Source organism: Lontra canadensis, unplaced genomic scaffold (genome assembly GCF_010015895.1).
Source record: "Lontra canadensis isolate GAN:19392208 unplaced genomic scaffold, GSC_riverotter_1.0 scaffold32, whole genome shotgun sequence".
NCBI classification, from domain to species: domain Eukaryota; kingdom Metazoa; phylum Chordata; class Mammalia; order Carnivora; family Mustelidae; genus Lontra; species Lontra canadensis.
Genome location: NW_022631026.1, coordinates 20,344,328 through 20,364,080, shown reverse-complemented (window position 1 = coordinate 20,364,080; position 19,753 = coordinate 20,344,328). Strand labels below are relative to the sequence as shown.

The window sequence follows — 19,753 nt, the reverse complement described above, 5'->3', positions numbered from 1 at the left end:
TGATCTGAGGTGGAGATTTCCCTAGCGCGGTGGGTGATGCGGGTTTGGGGACCAGCCTAGCTGGGTCCGAATCCCACCTTCCACTTACCAGCAGTGTGGGCCAACATCTCACACCTCCAGGCCTCAGTGTCCTTTTGGCAAAGTGAGACTCATAAAAGGTCAGTTGTGAAGATTCAGTGACTGAAACCAGGTGGGCTCCAGGCCCGCCTAGGACAGGGGTAGGGGGTAGGTTCCATGGGCCCATGGCTCCCTGGCCCGAGGGAGGCTGAGGAAGCCCCCCTTCCTCTCACACTCGGCCTCCTCTTCACAGACTTTAACGAGAATGGCTTCATCGATGAGGAGGACCTGCAGAGGATTGTCCTCCGACTGCTCAACAGCGACGACGTGTCTGAGGACCTGCTGGCTGACCTCACAAGCCACGTGTGTGCCCGGAGCCACACGGGCTGGGTTGGGCCGGGCCATCCCACAAAGCCCCCGGGTGGCAGGCAGGGTGGGGTGCCCCGACGAATGGGCACATGGCTGGAGGCAACTATCTCCCAAGTTCCTGTCTTTCCTCCAAGGTCCATCCTTCCAGGGTCCCCAAGAGCAGGTGTCCAAGCCATCTTCTCCAAGGGCCCCTCCCACCCACATGGCGGTCACTGAGGGCAGGTGGCCTGACAGCAGCTTAGCCTCAGAGGGACACATCCCCATGTCCCCTTTCCCATGTTATCCAAAGTGTGACAGGACATGAAGGCAGCCTCATGAGTCTGTTTGTCCTAAGACCATGGGAAACTTCAAGTGCTTGAGGTCTGGATTGACACTAGAAGCAAAGATAAAACTGTGGGAGGTCATCACTGACTCCTTGACCTGACCGGGCTCCTTGCAGTACGAGCCCCTGCCTGTGATTGGATACAGGTGTGGGGGGGTGTCACCCCTTTCACCTCCACACCCATTTTCACTGCCTAGTTTGTGCTGGAGGCATGAAGGACACTCTTCCCATGATGAGACCAGCCCACGAGGCTCCAGACCTCAGTGTACATGACCTTATCTCTGCATCTCCATGTCTTTGTCTGGGGTGGGGAGTAGCAAGGGGGGTGGGGAGAACATCTGCCTTACCCTCCCCCAGGGAGGTTGGGGGACTCACATGCTAGTGAAGCACTATCGAGGAGCATGGCCTATAGTAACACTTGGCATGAGAAGTTCTCCCCTCTGCCTGCGACCCCGTGTCATTTTCTCATAGTGGGCTCCTCTCTGCTCTCTGAATTTTTCTGCACCCCTGACCAGGTCCTGAGTGAGTCAGATCTAGACAACGACAACATGCTATCTTTCTCGGAGTTTGAACATGCGATGGCCAAGTCTCCAGACTTCATGAAGTAAGGTGTTCTGGATTGGGGGTTGGGGGACAGGAAGTACCCACCACAGTTGGGGGCGGGGGCAGGAAGAGCCAATAAAGCCCCCCAGTCTTCCTAAGGAGGTCATGAGTCTCCAGGGTACTTTGCCAATGCTTTCAGAATCAGCAAACCTGGAGCTTTGGAGAAATTAGGTAACTGAAATTTCTAACCTTTAGAAAGAGGGAGTGGGGCTTAGCCAGCAAAGGCAAGAGTACATTCCAGGCTCTGCAAATGACGTGGGTGGCCCTGACTTCAGATGCTGCCCATCTAGAGCTGGCACACAGGGGTCTTCCCCTAGGCCCAGGGGACTCCAGGACTGACCGGCGGGTGGCCTTTGCTCCCCTGCCCCCACAACTCCAGAGGTCCCGGGGAGTTGGAGATTTGCATGGGTGTGTGAAGATGCTGGTCACAGAGTATTTCCAAACCTTGTTTCATGCAGAAAGCGCATTAAATTGTCTTCTATCTTCGTACAGACACCCTAGAGACGACTGGCCATCTCCATATTGCCTCAGCCATGTTTAATGGTCTTGTTTGGATCCTTCCAGTTATGGGGAAAGCACACCACCCCACCCCACCCCAAGAGGCAGCCCATTCATGATCCAACAGCCCTGTCAGAAGGCCCTTCTTGGGTGCAGTGGACCTCTGTTTGCCGGTGTCTGCTGTTCCTGGGCCCTCTTCTGCCCTTGGTCTCATAGTCTCAGTGAATCTGATAGCAAAGCATGGCCGCCATGATGGTTTAACCAACCAATCAGAAAAAGAACAAAGCGCTAGACCTCAGAGAGTACCTGGTCAGGAACGGAAGATGGTTCATTCTCTCTCTTCTCCGTACCCAGAGCCTCTGCCTCTCTCCTCATCTCCTCTGCACTCAGCTCAGCCTGCAGACAGGAAATCTCTCCCTTGTCAGACAGGAGGCCAGTTATGGCCTCCCGGCAGATGTCGGTCACTCCTAGTAGTATCTCTCAGCTCTGACTCCAGATTGGGTCAGGTGTTCACCCCTCTTCTAATCGCGTGGCGGGAGGAGAGGGCTCTCCAGGCCGTCCTGGATGCTGTGGGACCCATGTGTGGGCATACCCTCTGACAGACAGTCCACACTTAGAACTACCCCAACTAAGGGTAATTCCTCTTCTTCCAGAACAGCCCAGTACATAACAGAGACCAGAATCCTGTCCTCCTTGTCTTTTTCTTTGCATCTCTCCAATTTCTTTCCATTGGTTTTTGGCACCACGAGGTTCTGACACCCTTTGCTTTCTGGTGATGCTAAAAGGAGCAGAAGGCTTTGGGAGGGTTTGCAATAGCTGCAAACTGGCCATGCCAGAGAGAGGGACGAGAGGGTGCCACCAGGACCACTATGAACCTGGAAATTGGAGGGCACTTTAGATCTGTAGCTCAGGGTGGCTTCATGGGATGCTTTCTCTCAGCTCCTTTCGGATTCACTTCTGGGGATTTTGATATGGCCATATCTGATCTGGCGGCTTCAAGGAGACACTGGAACTTGGAATTCAACCCCCTCCGGGCATTGGGGGACTCTGGTCAGAAGTATGACTTGGTCCCCATCCTTCTCTCACTTATAGACCATTGTTTATTCAATAAAGCAAAACAAAACCTTTCCCTTGCCCCACCAGTTCATTTTTTGAATACAGGATCACATAGAGTAATTTTTATTAAGCACTGCTCATTCCGGGGCTTAAGTTTGCCAATGACACCAAGCTAGCTGGGATGACCAGACTTTTTGAGGACAATGTCCAAATCCCAACCACCTCACAGCAGGGAAAAGGCCAAATGGGATGAAGTTTACACAGAAAACCCACAACATTCCATTCTTCCCCTGGAGTTGCCTCCCAGCGTCTCTCCTGCCGACTGTACAGAGTCATGTTGGGCAGTGGTCATTCCAGCTGGTGCCTGGCTTCCCGGTCCTCGTCACGGGAGAAGACATCTAGGATCCACTTCGCATCCCCAGGCCCCAGGATGCAACATGTGGACCAGCAACTGGGGGTTATTTGCTTTGCTCTTCAGCCAAATCCTGGAATGAATTTGGCCACCACAGGGACCCTTGGGGACCCAGGTAGTCAAGGAGTCTGGGTCACAGGAGAAGCCCCTTATAGGGTCTCTAAGAGCTGACAGATGCCCCTCTGATGGGCACACAGTTTTTCTGGTTTACATCGTCCTCTGGGAAGGTGTCTAAACACTGGATCCCAGGGGAGGTGCTGTTTCACTGTGACATGTACTTGAACCTGCAGTGGTCTCTTTGCCTTCAGGTCCTGACTCACCCATTCAAGATGTAATAAATTTCCCATTGATGGATGGAGTCCCTTGATCAAATCTAAGAGATGCTGGAATGTTAGAGAAAACCTGTCATGTGGATACACACCTGGCCTGAGGTCCCCATCCCAGATCCTGTGTATGGAGGGGCTGTACCCCACATCCTGTCCCCTGCCACAGAGAAGTGGGAAGAGCAGCCTGGTGAGAGCAGACACTCCAGACTCCCCACTGCAGGCATGTGACTGGGGAGCCTGTTCTCCCCATTTCCTTGAAGAATGGCTCAGTCCTGGGCCACCCCCTCCCATCCTATTCTAGAAATAGTCCCCAGGAGAGACACCCCAGCAGCCTGTCCATGCCTGTCTGGGAAGAATGCAGAGAGAGGTTGCCGGATGCAGCTTTTTCTCTCAGGCACCATGGGGGCTTCTAGGCTGTGTCATCCCCACTTCCCATGTCTCCACATGGACCACAGGCAGGTTATGTAGTGGGCAAACGAGGGCTTGGGTCCAAACACTGGGTCTCTTCTAAGCTGTGGGAGCTTGGGCGATATTCTCAACCTCCGAGACTCTGCGTCCTGATCAATAAAGTGGGGATAACGCCACCTCCCTCACAAGTGAGTGTGTGGACTGAATGATGCCAAGTCAGGGCTCAAACTGGAATTCCTTTGTATCTGATCCCAGTGCAATTGCTCTGCAGTCATTTTACCTTCATTCTCGGACATGCAATCTTGGGGCTTCCTCAATTACACTGGTAGAAGCAGATGGGAGGTATCTCTGTCCCGGAGTGACCTGCCACCAAGGCTTGGGAGCCCTACAGTTCTTAGTCCTACCAGCCCCCACCTTGGGGGAGGGGTGGTGGGGGCCAGTAGGTCACAGGACACTGCTTTCCACTGGCGTGAACCCCTGAGCTGAGCTTTCCACGGTCCTTAAGACTCAGCGCTGTGTGACCCTCAGGCGTGTTCTTGCTGTAGCCAAATGTCCCTGGGGCTCAGAGGAGAAGACCACGGGTTTGGTCGTGGCTAAAGATTTTATTCCGAAAAGCCAATCTCGTCAGAGCCAGGCTCCCGGGCATCATGCTCTAAACTCAAAGTAGAGATCTCTCTTCTGCCGTTCCTGTGGGGAGACCCTCTTCCCCGAGGGGAACGTCTGGTAGGTCTTCATGTTTTCAGGGGATGCTCTTAGAAGGTGCCACTTCTTCTCCGGGGTCAGAGGAGGACTGGGGGCAAGGATGGAGCCAGCATTAGGCAGTGAGCCTGCAAGGGGAGGGATGCCCAACCGCGGCCCTGTGTGCCTAGTGTTCTAGCCCATCCTGACCCTGCTGACTGCTCATCAGCCCAACATCTGATAAGCCACCCTGCAGGTGAGATCAGAATAATTGGTATTTGCATGATGGTATAGTGTTCAGAGAGAGAACGTGGGCGTCAGACAGAACATGGGTGTCAGATTCTGGCTTAGCTCCTGCTGGAAGTGGACCCATATAAAATGGACTAATGTGAATACATCTGTCTCAGCTTTGTTTTGAGGAGTAAATGAGATAATGCTTATAAAGCACTTCAGTAACCCTGGACAAGGAGGAAACACTCAACAAACATTATAAGAAATGGTGATGATGGTGATGGTGGTGATGGTGGTGATGGTGATGACGGTGATGGTGATGATGACGATGATGGAAATGGTGGGGATGGTGGGGATGGTGGTGATGGTGATAGTGATGGTGGTAATGGTGATGCTGGTAATGGTGATGATGGTGATGGTGATGATGACGGTGATGGTAATGGTGGTGATGGTGGGGATGGTGGTGATGGTGATGGTGATGAAAGTGGTGACAGTGGTGATGGTGGAGATGGTGATACTGGTGATGGTGGCGTGATGGTGATGATGGTGTTGAAACTCAGGAAAGGGCAGGGATTTTCCCCAAGCCACAGTGGTGATCAGGAAAAGGTCTGAGTGCAGACACTGACCCTCCTACTCCCATTGACCTGGTTGGCCCTGTGTGTTGTGCGAAGCCATCAGCTGCATATGCTGCCAGATAATTTGGAGAAGTGGGGCTGGGACATCCTAGGCTCCCCACAGCTTTAGGAGGTGCAGGTCCTGCCCAGAGTGATCTCAAAAGAAAATATGGCCCAGGAGAGGCCCCACACTGCCTCCAAGTTTGGTCTGACTCAGAGCCACCCAAGGGGTGAAGATGACAAACTCAGAGTCCTAGAGTTGGTGTCAGGAGATCTCAGTTTCTCCAGGTTCTACCTCCAACCAGACTTTCTACCCGGCAAAGTTTCTGAGGCCATCACTAAGCTTGTTTCCCTATCTATAAAATGGGCCCATCTATGTTACAGAGATAACATACAGAGATAGGTAAATTTGTATCTTTAAAACCCATTAATCTCAATGGAAAGTGTTCCTGCCTTATCCATGATGATGGTGACGAGGCTTGGGGCTCTTGATGCAAGCAAAGGGTCAGCATGTAATTGGAAACCCAAGATCTTCCAGATGACCACCTGATGCTTCCTTCCCACATGACACCTTGGCAGCATAGACTTCTGATTTCCATGCCTTGGTGTCAGGAGGGAGCGCAAGGCAAACATGTGTCTGGATTATCTCAGAGCAGAGAGGGCCTTCCCTGGGAAGAGCAACTCTCCCGGATAAAAGCAGTGAGATTCAGGCAGTGGGGAACTTTCACATTTCGTTAGATGGACAGCTGGACTTTGAAAGCTATTTTGTAGTCCAGAGAAGAACATTTTCTGAGCCTGGTCCGGGTTGCTGGGGGGTGGGGGGAGGGTGTGGTACCAATTTCAGGCTCTGTGTAGTGCCCTCTGTGTCCGCCAGAGGGAAGCAGTTCCTTGTTGCTCAGAGCAGCTGTGCCCACGTTTGGACTAGTGTAGCTGCAAGGCTGCCCATACCCTGACCCCTTGCTGTGTAACTATCATCCTCTGAACCATAGGCTCCTTGGGGCCAGTTCTTAACTCATTTCTCACTCTGAATGGCTGCATGCCTGGCTGAAAGCAGGTGCCTATGGACACGTGTTTGTAGAACGCATGAATGAAGGGAGAGCAGGCACTCACAGGTCGGTGGGGAGAGGGTACCGTTCCCACTCCTTCACAGGCAGCATGAAGTAGGGGACCCGGGGCACCATGCCCGTCTTGTCTAGATAGAACTTCCGATGCTGTTGTGCCACCTACAGCTCGACCCAATGAAGAGACGAGAGGCTGTTAGTGTTGGAGGAGCAACCTGGGGCCTCCTGCCATTCCTGCTTGCCTATACCTGGGCAAGGGGCGGGGGGCTGCCTCCCCTAATGCCCCTATTGGAGTTCCCAGCTAGGTGTCCTCTCTGAGACCAGCTCCCCATCTGTCTAATGGGGATAATGGCCCACACCACACCAGCTTTGCTAGGGAGAGTAAACGAGACAAGCGACCAGCAGAAGGAAGGTATGTGAATCCTGCCTGAGCAGGTGACACAGTTTGTTTCTGCCTCCCCCCGCCCCCCATGATGGACACCAAAGGTCTTTCAGTGTCCATTGACATGGTCCCCCAGCCCCCGGATGTCTCACAGCATTGACCCGATCCTCTCCCTGGAGAGGCTGCCTTCTCACACGGTTCTCTGCCCTGAGGACCAGGAGGTACCTGTGTCCTTGAACTCGGGCTGGAGGGTTGTTTGCAAGAGACTGCGGGGCGGGGGGGGTGTATTTCTAGGAACACAGCAGAGAATGAGCCCTGGCCCCTGTGAGCTGGGCAAGCACATCAGTGGTCAGTGCCTGTGTCCACAAGGATGTGTCTGAACCAGACTCAGAGGAGGCTTTAAGAGCTACAGGGGCAGGACCAGAACACCAAGGGCCAGGCACCTAGTGTTTGGGGCTGGCGTTGACTCCGGGGTACATCCTCAGAAATCTGGGAGACAGAGAGGCATTGGGTGGGCACTAGGACCCAGGTGGGCAAGTACAGTCGGGGCAGGGGGCTTAGTGGGCCATTTGTCTGTGTTGGGTGGGCTCAACCTGAAGGTGAATCTTTGGCCTTTTACTCTAGTAGGAAGTAAGCAACAGTCCACTGGGCTATGGGGCAGAGGGGAGGGCGGGCACATCCCCAAAGGCTCCAGCTCTCCCGGCAGTGGGGGTGAGCAAGGGCAAGGGTCCTTGCCAGCTCAGGGGCTCAGAAAAAGGAAATAAAGTCACTCTTTGAGGGTGAGAGGTCTCCTCTGGCCCCACCATCGCTCTAACCCTCTTCCCCCAACCACCAGGGAAAGGAGGCAGCCGCCCAGCCCAGGGCAGCCCACCTGGTAGAACCCCGCGAGCTGGGTGGAACGGTCACTGTCCAGGTTGAAGCGGGTGTAGACAGGGGTGTGCAGCCAGCGGTCCCGGGTGTGGGAGCGCTTGCTCAGCACCAGGTCGGGGTTGGAGGAGAAGAAGGTTGGGAAGTGGCCGCCTGTGCTGAAGGGAGTGTGGATCTTCTCCAGGGCTGCGTTGCGTTGGTCCTGGAAGTACTTGAGGGTGGCGGTGCCATAGGGGGAGCCGAAGGCGAAGGCCACACTGGGAACATGGCCTTGGTACCTGTAATGAGGGGTAGCGGCATGGGAGGGGAGATCAGTGCAAGGTTCCAGGGCCAGTTCCAAGAGAGGCCCCGAAAACCCAGGGATGGGGCCAGTGGGCCCTGTGGGTCACTTCTGGGCCTTGAGAAGCTTCCCTCAGAGGTGCTGCCCAGTTTGGGGCTCCGGGAAAGGATGAGGGAAAGAGACTCTGGGCCTCTCCCTCCCCCTAGAGGATGGTCATCCTTGCAGACCAGAGGCAGAGGCAGGAGCGAGAGCCTGGGGGTCCCATCCTGAGCCCCGAGCAAGCCTGCAGGCAAGTCACTCTCCATTTAGAAGATGGGGAGGCCTCCTGCCACCGGCTCATTAAGGGTAGAGGACGTCAGAAGTCAGTGGGAACATAGCAGTGGGACAATGCTGTCACTTGCAGCCGAGGCCTGGGTTCACGTGCTACAACCTGGCTGGAGCTTAGCGACCTTGAGACGTGCCCCTCACACGGGCTGCCAGGAGCTCTGTCACCTTCTTCAAACCTGGAGGCTGGAGACCGGCAAGAGGGACAGGGGCTGGCGAGCGGGGCCCTCAGAGAGCCAGACAACCCACGCACGCACGCTCAGGACACTAGGGAGCCCCAATCTGGTGAGATTTACAGAGAGCTAGGCTTGCTGCAGCCAAGCGAGGGGCGATCGGGCGACCCCCAAGAAGCAGGAGCATCAGACTTTGTGCAAGAGACAGAGACCAGTGGCTTCCCAGTCAGTGCTTCTCACCCCCTAAAACCTGGCCTGGACCCCATAGTGCCCTTGAAATGGCCCTTGACAAGACCATCCCGGGTTGTCTGCAGCACTGAGGGCTGGTGACCTCTGCCTTCTCGAAACGCCGCTCCTGGATTTTAGGACACTGTTCCCTCCTTGTCTGCTGGTCTTCACCTGACTTTCTGACTGTTCCTTCTTGGTCCCCCCACCCTCGTGATATATCTTTTCTGCTCTTTTCCTCTGGGGTCCGTCCTGAGCCCACACAGTCCCTGGGAAGATGGTATTCATGCCGAGCCCTTAACCTTCACCCTTGGGTGGCTGGCCCTTGGTCTTCATCTCCTGCCTGGAAGTTCCCTCAGACTCCCGTACTCCGTGGCACACGAGACTTCTCCCTCAGTTGGCCCAAGCACTCTCTCTCCCCAGCACCTCTCCAACAGCTACCATCTCAGTGAAAAGCACTCGCCAGATGGCCAAGTCAGAAACCTGGCATCCACCTCCCACAGCCGCATCTATCTCATGCCATCAGTCCCCAAGCCCTGGGGCTCCACACCATCCCAAGCTTGGGCCACACTGCCTCTTATCTGGACTGTGGCCACAGCAGCCTCCTATCCTCCCAACCACGTTCTTACCTCCCCCCCATTCCCATACTCCAGCCGGACTGACCTTTCTAAAGTCAAGCCCTTAACATGGTGTTCAAGGCTGTCTGGGAGCTGACCATGCCTCCCTCTCCAGCCTCACCATGTAACTTCTCTTTCTCCCTCTCCCCGCCTCTCTCTCCCTTGGGGTTTGCCTTGTGTCCCCAGCCATCAGGAATGCCTGCCTTCTCCCCTGGCTCCTGAGGCTTGCCCCCGGTACGAAAGGATCCTTTAAGGCTTGCTCTGTGGGTCTCCTGGGTGGCTCTTGATTTCAGCTGAGGTCATGATCTCAGGGTTGTGAGATCGAGCCCCATGCCAGGGCCCATGCTCAGCTCAGAGTCTGCTTGGGGTTCTTTCTCCCTCTCCTTCTGCTCCTCCCCCTGCTCATGCTCTGTTTCTCTCTCAAATAAATAAATAAATCTTTTTTTTTTTTTTTTTTAAACAGACCCGCCCTATCACTTCTCTGAAGATCCTTTCCTTGCCACCTCTTCCAGGTCTAGGTGGGTCCTGCTCTCTGCCGCCCTCCCACCACTAGCCAAACCTCCTCCAAATGCTCTTGTCTCTGTCTCTGCCACGAGGCGGGGAGTGTCTCGAGCACAGCTGGCTCACGTCTTCCTTCTGGGTCCCCAGTTTGCCATACCAGGTCTGGCATGCGGTCTGGGACGGACACGTTTAGGGAACAAAGAAAATGAGTTGCTGTGTGCCTACAGCATCAGTGATGTTTCCAGTCAGACCCACTCATATAAATGCCTGATGGACCGCTGTGCCGCAGGGACCCCCAGCACCTCCCCCAGGGCCTCCCCTGCTGGGAAGCTGGACACCTCTTCTACGCTCAACTGAGTTCTCTTACCAGGCCAGGGAGTGTGGGAAGCCTGTGGGCTCCCTGGGATATCACGGGCTTCCCTGACTCCCCAGGCCACAGGGCACTGCGGTCTGAGGTCCGAGCTTCAGGGTTACCTGCGGCAGCTGCTCTGGGCCTCGACCCCCCCACCGATAAAATGAGAGAGCATTGAGGGGCTTCCTTCCTCACATCTTCAGGTGGGAGTCAGGAAAGCCAAGCCGGGGGATTACCACCAGGCCTTCCACTGTAGGCAAAACAGTACAGGAGCCCCTCCCTGCTTCCTGACCCAACCTCCCCTCGCCAGCTGTGCCTTTCTAGAATCTTACAGCACGTGAGGTTGCCTGGGCCCAAGCAGGGAGTGAGGGGAGACAACTTCCACTGCACTCAGGCATTGATCCAGCCTTACGTCTCCTGCCTGTGGCTTCTCTCTGCCCTTGAGACCATGACCCTTGGGATCCTAACCTGCACCCCCCTGCCTTTGCCTATCTGCTGGCTCCTCCCAAGTTCCTGGCCGATGGCTCAGTCTCCTTCTCTCCCGGAAAGATGGCAGGGCTGGTGATGCTTGTGAGGTCACTATGGCCACTTCTGGGACTGAGTCCTCCTCTTTCCCATGGTTCGCCCCCCTCCTGGGTCCAGAGCCTCCCCTCCTGCCCTTCCGCTGCCCCCATCAGTCTTTCTCTATTTCTCTCAGCCTCTGTCCTCCTGCCTTGCCATCGATACTCTCTCCTGCTCTCTTAGCTTCTTCCCCTCTGCCTACAAACACACACATTCGTGTGCATTTTTCCCAGGCTGCAGAATCCGCTCCGTGGGCCTCGCATCCCACCCTTTCTCTCCCTGTATTCCTGAATTTCTCCAGGGAATGTTCTGCACCTTCTGCCTTTGCTTCTTCCTCTCCCATTCTTTCCTTGATCTCCCTCAGTCCGACTTCTCACCACCCCCACCCCAGCTTAAATGTGAGCCTGTATTTTTTCATTAAGGTAATGTAAGATCATCCAATTGCCAAATCCAACATCCTCGGTTCAGCCTCTCTCTGCAACACTCAAGCTGATGAAGAAACTCATTTGCCAGAAACATAACCTGAACGGTAGAAGCAGAGTTCCTGAGGGTTCTTTGTGCTATAGATGAAACCTAATAAAAATATAAGCTCGACAGTCAAGTAGTCAGAGAGCAGCAGTAGGGATAAGCTTCCTTTCACGTGGAGGGAGGGCCCCATGGATGTGCCTCCGCCCCCACTTGTCCTTCTACCTTCAGGTGGAAGAACACTGGGCTGGTGGACTGAAGCTTGTTGAAGCCCACCCACCCCTTACTCTTTTCCTTGGAAGCATGCCAGCCCACAGGGCTCCTCTGTGCTGTTTTGCGTGGACACACCGCCCTTCAGGAGGAGAGCCTGTCCCTAGTCAACCCTGCCACCTCTTTCTGGGGTTCAGTATCAGCCCTGTTGTCCCATAACAGCTTTCACTCTTTTATCGTATTTCTCCAGTGGCTCAGAAGGCAGGCATGAAAGAGATGCTGGTCATCAGATGCTGTCAAACCCCAACAAAAAGATAATAAAACGATAGCATGAAAATGAAAGAAAGGTTGTCCGCAGCATTCTGTAGGGACAAGAGCGTGACCCAAGAACATCAGACTGGCCAGCCGACCATCCTGTTAAAAAGGCAGCCGCTGGTCCTTTCCCAGCAAGAAAGAGCTCAGGAACCAAAGCCATCCATAGGCTCTCCTTGCAAGTAGCACTCAGTGACGGAAATCTGCCAGCGAAGAGATGATTCAAAAGAAATACCCAGGAATGTAGGGTGGTTAGTTTCAAATCTATTTCAGTCCTGGAACTAGAAATAGCAGCTAGGTGAAGGCTGGTGGCAGCATGGAGTGGAAATGTTATAAAACCTGTCAAAGGGAAAAATAATTTTGGCAACAAAAATTGGGGAGGTGGGCGGAGGGGCGATGGGCGCGCACCCACGAAGAATTTTTAAGCAGAGTCAACCCATGGCAACTAAATTTAAAACGTGTCGTTGAAAAATACACGACAGAGTGACTCTCACCCCTGGATGGTTTTTATCCTCCCTCCCTCCCTCTCCTTTAGAGAGATCTTTTAGGAATTAATATTTCTTGAGCTGAATTAGCATTTATCTAAAGTCTGGGTGTTCTTCCATTTTATGCCAACATCTTTCTCTTCGGTGGAGTCCTAGTAAGTTTACATTTCGTGATTTTCATTCTAAAATAGCAAATGTAGCAAGATCGTATTTTTGTAGAATTGCTTTGTCTATCTTTCTGTCCACCCAGCCAGCCAGTCGTTGAGTCTTTTTTGCTGAACAGACACACAACGAGGACGGTAGAAGAAAATTCACCAAAAACTAAAAGGGGTTAACGCTAGGTGTTTGGATTTAGGGTGTTTTTTTTTTTTTTTTCCTGCTTTGTACGTGTATTTTTTTTTTTTTAAGACAGTGAGATAGTGTTAAGAATTACTCTAGTGTGAACCTACTGTGTACCGGATGTTGGGGATCCAGAAGTCCGCAAAGCTCAGCCCTTTCTCCTCCCCCCTACCCTCTCATTCTGAATTGACAGTGTTACACGGTATACATGCTGGAGCTCTAATGCCTTTAAATTCGGGGAGGGAGGCCCATTCCCCAGGGTGAGGGGGTGGTATTGGTGGAGGCCCATGAAGGACCTTCCACTGGGGTCAGTCTTTGACGAGGACCTCGGTGTGGAGGGGGATGGCCTGGAAGCTCGTTCTCTTCCTCGGCTTATCTTCCAGGTGCTTCCAGATGCCCCAGGGTCCTCGTCTCTTTTCAGAGACCTACTCCCTCTGGGAGAGCTCATTTATGCTAGACTTCCAATACTGCCCATTCACCAAGGATGCCCAGAGCCGTGTCTCTGTATTTCTTCTCCCAGCTACGGATCCACACACCTAGCTGTCCACACGGGGCTTGCCCCCGAGTGCCAGATGCAGAAGGATGGATACCAGCCTGCTCTTCCTCCTCCTGGATAGCTCTGCCTGGCTTAATGATACCCATATTCACCCCTCACCAGCCAGAAACTGGGATTCAGGCCATCCACCCCTCTCCATCCCCCTCTTTTGTCCCTAAGCCCTGCGACTCTCCTACAGCTGCCAGCCTGGCTCTTCGCTCACCGGGACCATCTTGAGTCTCCCAGCCAGTCTCCCAGACCGAGTCTCACCCTCCGGCCTGCCGTCCACACTTCAGCCAGAACGACCTTTCTCAAAGGTGCATCACAGCACCAAGGCTCACCTCTCCCTTCTCGCTTCCCTGAGGGTGCCCAAGGCCCCGGAAGCGTCACGTCTCTGGGACCTCACAGGCTGTCCACACCTCTGAGCCTTCGCACACATCCACTCGCCCCAGGACGCCATGTCCCCTCTCGCCCCTGGGGGTTCCCCACTCACTCACAGAACAAGGGCTCTCTGTCGCCTTCCCTAACCACTCCCCTCTGCTGAGTGTGAGTGTGTCACATCCGTCCACCTCCTCTGCTAATCTGTTCTCCTCCAGCCTCAGCACCTACGCAGCACCTAGCGTAGGACTAGTGCTTAATAAACGTCCGTTGGAGGAGACTGAAGTCCCCTTCAGTCTGGGGGGCACCACGTCCCAGAACACTGCTCCCAAGGGGCTTGGCTCTGATCTGCAGAGCGCACGTGGGCACAGGGCGTCCCACCCACGGGGGCCTTTGCGTTCCTGGGAAGAAAGGAGCTATAGAAATGTGACGTGTTCCCGTGATTCTTGTCTTCACCACCCCCAGGCTCTCTGCCATAGTCCTCCTCTGCTCCCCGATCTTCCACCTTCCCTGAATGCCAAGATATTTGCATCCCAATAGAACAGAAGCCCTCTCCTCCGCAATCCGCAATCCGCAGTCCTCCAGGGGTTGGATTCCGGATCCTGCTCAGGGCTTGCTGCTCTGGGAGGGGCGCAGGTGCGCACACGTTGGTGCACACGTCCACATTCCCGTAGCACTCAGAGGGCATGCCTCAGCAAGCCAGGTCTGTGTCCCCTGGACGCACTCGCGGTTCTGTGCCTTGAGCGGGACCCCGTGTGGTTCTACGGCAGAGCTTTCCAAAGGCCTATCATTACGGGTTGCATGGCCTGTCGTGGTGGAAAGAACAGAAGGGAACAGCAGGAAAGGCAGACAGGTTGCATAACAGGGGATCCAACAGGCCCTATGGTGCAGCCACACCTCCTTGATGCCCTTCTCTGCCTCTGGGCTCCTTGGCCCCCTGCACAGGAGCTGGGAGACCGTGCTCAGCCAGGTCCCCAGGCAAGGATCCTGTGTGCCTCCCTGTGTGCACAGAGAACAGTCCTTCTCTGCCTCTTGACGGCCCTGGTTGGCCCCATACCTGACATTAAAATTAATTACCATGCCTTCAGAGATCCCATGAGCAGCCTTATTAACTAATTAACTTGTGACTGTTCAGCACGTCCTCATTCCACCGCCTCCTTCTTTAAGACACTTCCTGCTGAGTACAGGGCCATCAGATCCTTCCCCCGGGCAAAAACTTTCAAGGGCTCCCCATTGTCTAAGAAATTAAGTACAAAGGGGCCAGACGCTCTAGGCCCAGCTTGACGTGGGCCTCTGGGAGCGTCTTTTCAACTTTCCCAGCCACTTCCCATGTCCCAGCTTTTCTACTCCAGCTAAAAGGCTTTTGCTGCTTTGGAAGTCTATCTGGCCAGCTCCTCCAGCTTTCTTCGGGCCATCACCTCTCCCGAAGACACTCCTCTCCTCCTCTCCCTGCCTTGGTACCTTAGCCATCTCTCAAGGTCCATTTCCAAGACTTTTCCATGGAGCCACCCACAGACCATGCTTGTCCTCTCCATTGAACTGTCTGTGCCCTTTGTGATTCTTTTTTTTTTTTTAATTTAAGTTTTTATGTATTTAAGTCATTTCTACACCCAATGTGGGGCTTGAACTCATTGACCCCAAAATCGAGTCGCTAGGCTCTTCCAACTAAGCCAGCCAGGCGTCTCCGTTTGTGACTCTCTTATGTCTCAGGTCACATTCTGGCTGTATTGTAATTACTTGCGCCTTTAGTCTAGTCTCTTTCTGAAGTATGAAGTCCGTGGGGAGAGAGGGAGATGTTCTCCTCCTATCTGCATCCTGTCACTCCTGGCCCTCCACAGAGACTCTGTACATATTTGTTGAAATGAACTGACATGTGGAGGCACATTTTTAAAAGGCTGATGATTCTTCTAGAAAGACAAAGCCTAGGTCTCCAGGAGCCCCTGGTCCCCTTCTTAGGAAGGCTCCCCAGTTCTGCTGGGCTACGTGAGAGGCATCAGCTGCCTATCTGGGCACTTGGACTCTCCTACATCCCTTTGGCATGTGTCCTTTGTTTTGTAGCGTAGGACGCAGTGGCCTGTCTTTGGGGCTGCACTTCCATGGCCAGGGCCTGGGCAGAAATGAAAGGGGCTCCCCTGTCCTGGCCTGGCCCACACCTGTCTCAGCCCAGAGGTCTGCAGCAGCTGGCAGGAGGCAGGGGTGTGAGAGAGGAGGCTGGTCCAGGCTCCTACGGCTGAAGGAAGCTGATTACTAAAGTTCCAGGGTTTTTCCAAGCTGCTGCTAAACAAGCCGGTATTAAAAATTAAATTATAGGGGCACCTGGGTGGCTCAGTGGGTTAAGCCTCTGCCTTCGGCTTGGGTCATGGTCTCGGGGTTCTGGGATCAAGCCCCGCATCAGGCTCTCTGCTCAGCAGGTAGCCTGCTTCCTCCTCTCTCTCTCTGCCTGATTCTCTGCCTACTTGTGATCTCTGTCTGTCAAATAAATAAATAAATAAATCTTAAAAAAATTAAATTATAAAAAAGTTATGTATATGAAGTCACAATTAAAGAAATTATATTGAAAACAAAGGTAATAAACACTCGAAACTGATCACTACCTAATGATGTCACTGTTTTGCCGCCGTCCGTGTTCTGGAGCTTAGTCGTGCCTCCTGTGTGTGTAGGGTGGATTTATCGGGTGTGTGAGCTGCTCTGCGTCTCTCCCCAGCTCTGCACCCGGACACCGTGATGATAGCCTGAAATCAGCCGTGGTGGGAGTGTTTATGCTACAGAGAGGGGATGAACGCTACGGATCAAGGCTTTTTCCCTCCAGAGAGCTGGTTGTCTAGGGATTCCGGGCAAGGGGACACAGACACCTTTGTGCAACTACCGTCCTGAGAATGTCCTCTTGAAAGTGGAATACATTGACTTTAGGGTTTTGCAACCCCTAAGGCTCAGGCCCAGCTCAGTGGCAGAGTGAGACCAAACGGCCCCTCCAGGAAGACAGAGGGAAGGGAGGGAGGGAACTGAAGTCCCCTGCCCTTGCTCCTGGTGAGAGCCCTTGGGCAGAGCTGGGGGGTGTCAGGGGCAGCAGTAGTCCAGCCAGGAATGAAGGCGCAGTGGCGGGTCAAGGGTTTGGACGAAGAGCCTGGTGAGGCATGGCGGGAGGCTGAGAGCAAGGGGCTGGGTACCACTTAGATCTGATGTGCAAGCAGGAGGCACAAAGCCCTACTGAGGTCAGTATCATCCCTTGAGAAGCCTTACAGTCCCGGGACTCGGACCCAAGAATTCCCTGCTACTGCAGGGAGGGCGGGCTGTGCTGCCCAGAGCAGCAAGGGACCAGGTGAAGCTCCCTGGCAACGAGCCTGAAGCCCAGCAGCATCCTGCCTCCCTCGGTACCCAGAATCAGGCCTTGAGCACGGCAGGGATCTAACTAATAGTAACAGATAACAACTGGAGGGATTGAGGAGAGCCTGGGTGCTGAAGTCACATGGACAAGGCAGGGTAACTTGACCCTAGATAAGCGGTTCGTCTCTCATCTGGGTTGCGGCAAAGGTTTTTTTAGAGAAAGTTTTTAAGGAGCCCCGCACAGTGCCTGGCACATAGTAGGTGCTCGTGCCTGGGGGCTCACAATGCCGGCTCTTCAGTCACCAGCTTGCAACTCAGGCAAGTCCCCTTGCTCTCCCTGGCAGACCTCAGTGACCACATCTGGAGCAGCACAGGGCTGGGCTACATGATCTCCAAGGTCGTTACCCCTATGAATATTCTCTGCCGCTAAGAATAAAACTGGTAAGGGGGCTGATTTGAGTGTCAGAAGAGATGCTGTGCTTACAATCCTGTGATTAATATTTGAAAAGACACACAAAAATAATAATTATCCAAGTGTGGTGGGGGAAACTTGGATTCTTTCATTAAGTTAACAAAATGAGGGAGCAGTTAGAAACAAAAACCAACTTCATTCATTCCTCACTGATGAGGATCTGAGGAACAGCATATTCCTCCCAGAAAGATCCGTGGCAAAAGCCTCAGGTACAGACTGAGCTAGCCTTCTTTATGATTCACCCGTTATCACAGTTTCTAGATCATTAACAGAACAGGGTGCTCGAGGGAACCGCAGACCAGTGGCATGGACCAACCCAGAATCGCTTCTGAAATATGCAGCCTCCCCTGGCCTCCGACAGAGTGGGGGACACTTGGGGAGGGTTAGATCCCACTTGGGGACGGCAGGGAGCTGAAGGAAAAAAAATATGTTAATGTATAGAATGAAATCCTATGGTAAACACCAAGAATGTGGTATTTACTTCACTATCAAGGGCTGTCAAGATGGCTTTGAACTAAGCCTTATGAGATTACACTATAATGGGACCCATCGAGGGCAGCCCCCTGCTTGTCTGTCTTACCACAACACCTGGGACAGCCCAAGTGCTTGGCAGGTCTTTGCCCAAAGAATGCCTAAATGAAGGAAAAGATCGTAGGAAAATCATAAGCCACCTTTTCTAACACCCCTGGTTTGACATCGGGAGGGTCTCGTCCCTGCCCTCCATGCCCCAGGGCAACTGGTGGGAGAGAGAAGACACTCTTACACTCTGGGAGAAAAGGTTGGGAGTGGAAATCTCAGACACCCGTGGGACACGGGGCCACAGAATGGAAGAGACCGTCAGACTTGCATCTTAGATGTTTGGAGCTTGATGGCAGCCAGAGAAAAGAAAGGTAGGTTTGACCCTGCATCTGAAAATGCTAAGGGCAAGGCCGATCTGGGGACTGGGAAGTCCTGGGAAGATTAAGTGAGATCAGTGGGAGAACCGACCACAAAGTCGGAGGCCAGTGCACATCCCTCAGGGACAACTAGCACGGCCCAACTGGCCGTGCCATATTCTCTGAAACCCACCCAGGCGCCCACCCGGTCTGCCGCAGTCCTTCATCTGACAAATCCGGCTCTTGCGCAAATCCTGGTGCACCACCGCGGGCTGGGGCCTGCTCCCTTCTTGGGCTCCCCACGCTCTTGCTCCCCCCAGGTGTCTCCAAACACCAACCTCACGCCCTCACGCTCCTCCCCCTTCCCCGGGCCACTCGATGGGGACCCACTTTCTACAAAGGGGGACACGGAAAGCCACCCTGAGCGCACCAGCCCCGGGGTAGGCCACCCAGCATGTGAACGACTGGCGCTCTCTGTTCCTTCAAACCCCAGAGCCAGAGGAGGGTTGGGGTGGGGGGAAGACGCGGACTCCGACCCCCGGAGTTCAGGCGGGGGCCTGGGTGCACGGCGGCCTTACCCGGGCATGAGGCCGGGGGGTACGTAGGCGGCATTGAACTCGGTCAGGAGCGTGCCCGCGCTGCGGGAAGCCATGGTGGGTGCGGCGAGCGCGCTGTGAGCCCGGCGCCCCAGGGCTCCCCGCCCGACGGTAAACAACCCGGGGTCACCTGGCAACGCGCGCCTGGCAACGACGGGACTGGGGACTGGGGCCGAGGGGAAGCGGAGTTCCGGGGGGGCTCCCAGACCTCCCCCCCAGACCTCCCCAAGCGTGCTCTCCCGGGGACCCCGCCAATTGCCCCTCCCCCCAAGCGGGGCTCCCGCGCCCAGGAATGAGCTCATCTCTCTGCTTCCCCGCATGCCCGCGTGTGGGATGCGGGATGAAGGTGGAAACTCGCAGGAGAGGCCCGGCGGGGGATGCGCCCCGAGTGCCCTTCTGTCCCCTGCAGGACTCGGGACATGGCCCAGCGCCCTCGCTGCGGAGGCCGAGCCGAAAGCGACAGCCCCATCGCGGCTCTGCCTGAGCACCCCAGCTCCTCGAAGGGAATTGTCTTCCTACTCTATCGTCTCTCCCTGGGAACTTCCTTCTTGCCTCATCTTGCCTGTCATACTACTCCACGAGAGTGGCTTATCAGTAAGGGGCAAAAGGCAAATCTTGGGAAGATCTGGATGTGTGATGTACTCCGGCCCTCATTTGCGAAGTGCAGCCCACAGGGTTGGCTTGTTTGCACCAGAAAGCAAACTTACCCAAGTCCCCGGTGAGGGTTCCTTATAATAATGGCTCCCTCCTGCAACCGGTGCCCTCGCACCCCGTTTCTCCAGCGACCCTCATCCCAGCCCTGGTCTTTAACTGCGGCGTGGAAGAGCCGTGACAGCCTCCAAGGC

At 54.4% G+C, this 19,753-nt stretch overlaps 2 protein-coding genes across 2 annotated transcripts in view; one reads left to right on the top strand and one right to left on the bottom strand.

Moving 5' to 3' along the window:
• Window positions 1–2,851, top strand: part of CIB4 (calcium and integrin binding family member 4) — a 52,353-nt gene extending 49,502 nt beyond the window's left edge. Inside the window, exons 5-7 of the mRNA XM_032867033.1 lie at window positions 311–420; window positions 1,264–1,352; window positions 2,789–2,851. Of these exons, the coding sequence (XP_032722924.1) occupies window positions 311–420; window positions 1,264–1,352; window positions 2,789–2,819 (230 nt within the window). The 3' untranslated portion in view covers window positions 2,820–2,851. The remainder of the gene's footprint in view (window positions 1–310; window positions 421–1,263; window positions 1,353–2,788) is intronic.
• Window positions 2,852–4,667: 1,816 nt separating this feature from the next.
• On the bottom strand, window positions 4,668–18,996 carry FAM166C (family with sequence similarity 166 member C). The gene is made up of 4 exons (XM_032867032.1): window positions 18,891–18,996; window positions 7,889–8,162; window positions 6,685–6,797; window positions 4,668–4,841 (listed from the first exon to the last, which is right to left on the bottom strand). The coding sequence occupies exons 1-4, from the start codon at window positions 18,962–18,964 to the stop codon at window positions 4,697–4,699; spliced, it is 606 nt and encodes a 201-aa protein (XP_032722923.1). The 5' UTR covers window positions 18,965–18,996; the 3' UTR covers window positions 4,668–4,696.
• Window positions 18,997–19,753: the final 757 nt, after the last annotated feature.

Bases quoted from the DNA above. Each gene is read 5' to 3' on its own strand.
- FAM166C (XM_032867032.1), bottom strand. From the start codon at position 18,964: ATGGCTTCCCGCAGCGCGGGCACGCTCCTGACCGAGTTCAATGCCGCC. The intron at 8,163-18,890 runs GTAAGGCCGCCG...CCCTCATTACAG, and splicing joins CCCCCCGGCCTCATGCCCGG to GTACCAAGGCCATGTTCCCA. The intron at 6,798-7,888 runs GTGGGCTGCCCT...GTCGAGCTGTAG, and splicing joins AGCTCGCGGGGTTCTACCAG to GTGGCACAACAGCATCGGAA.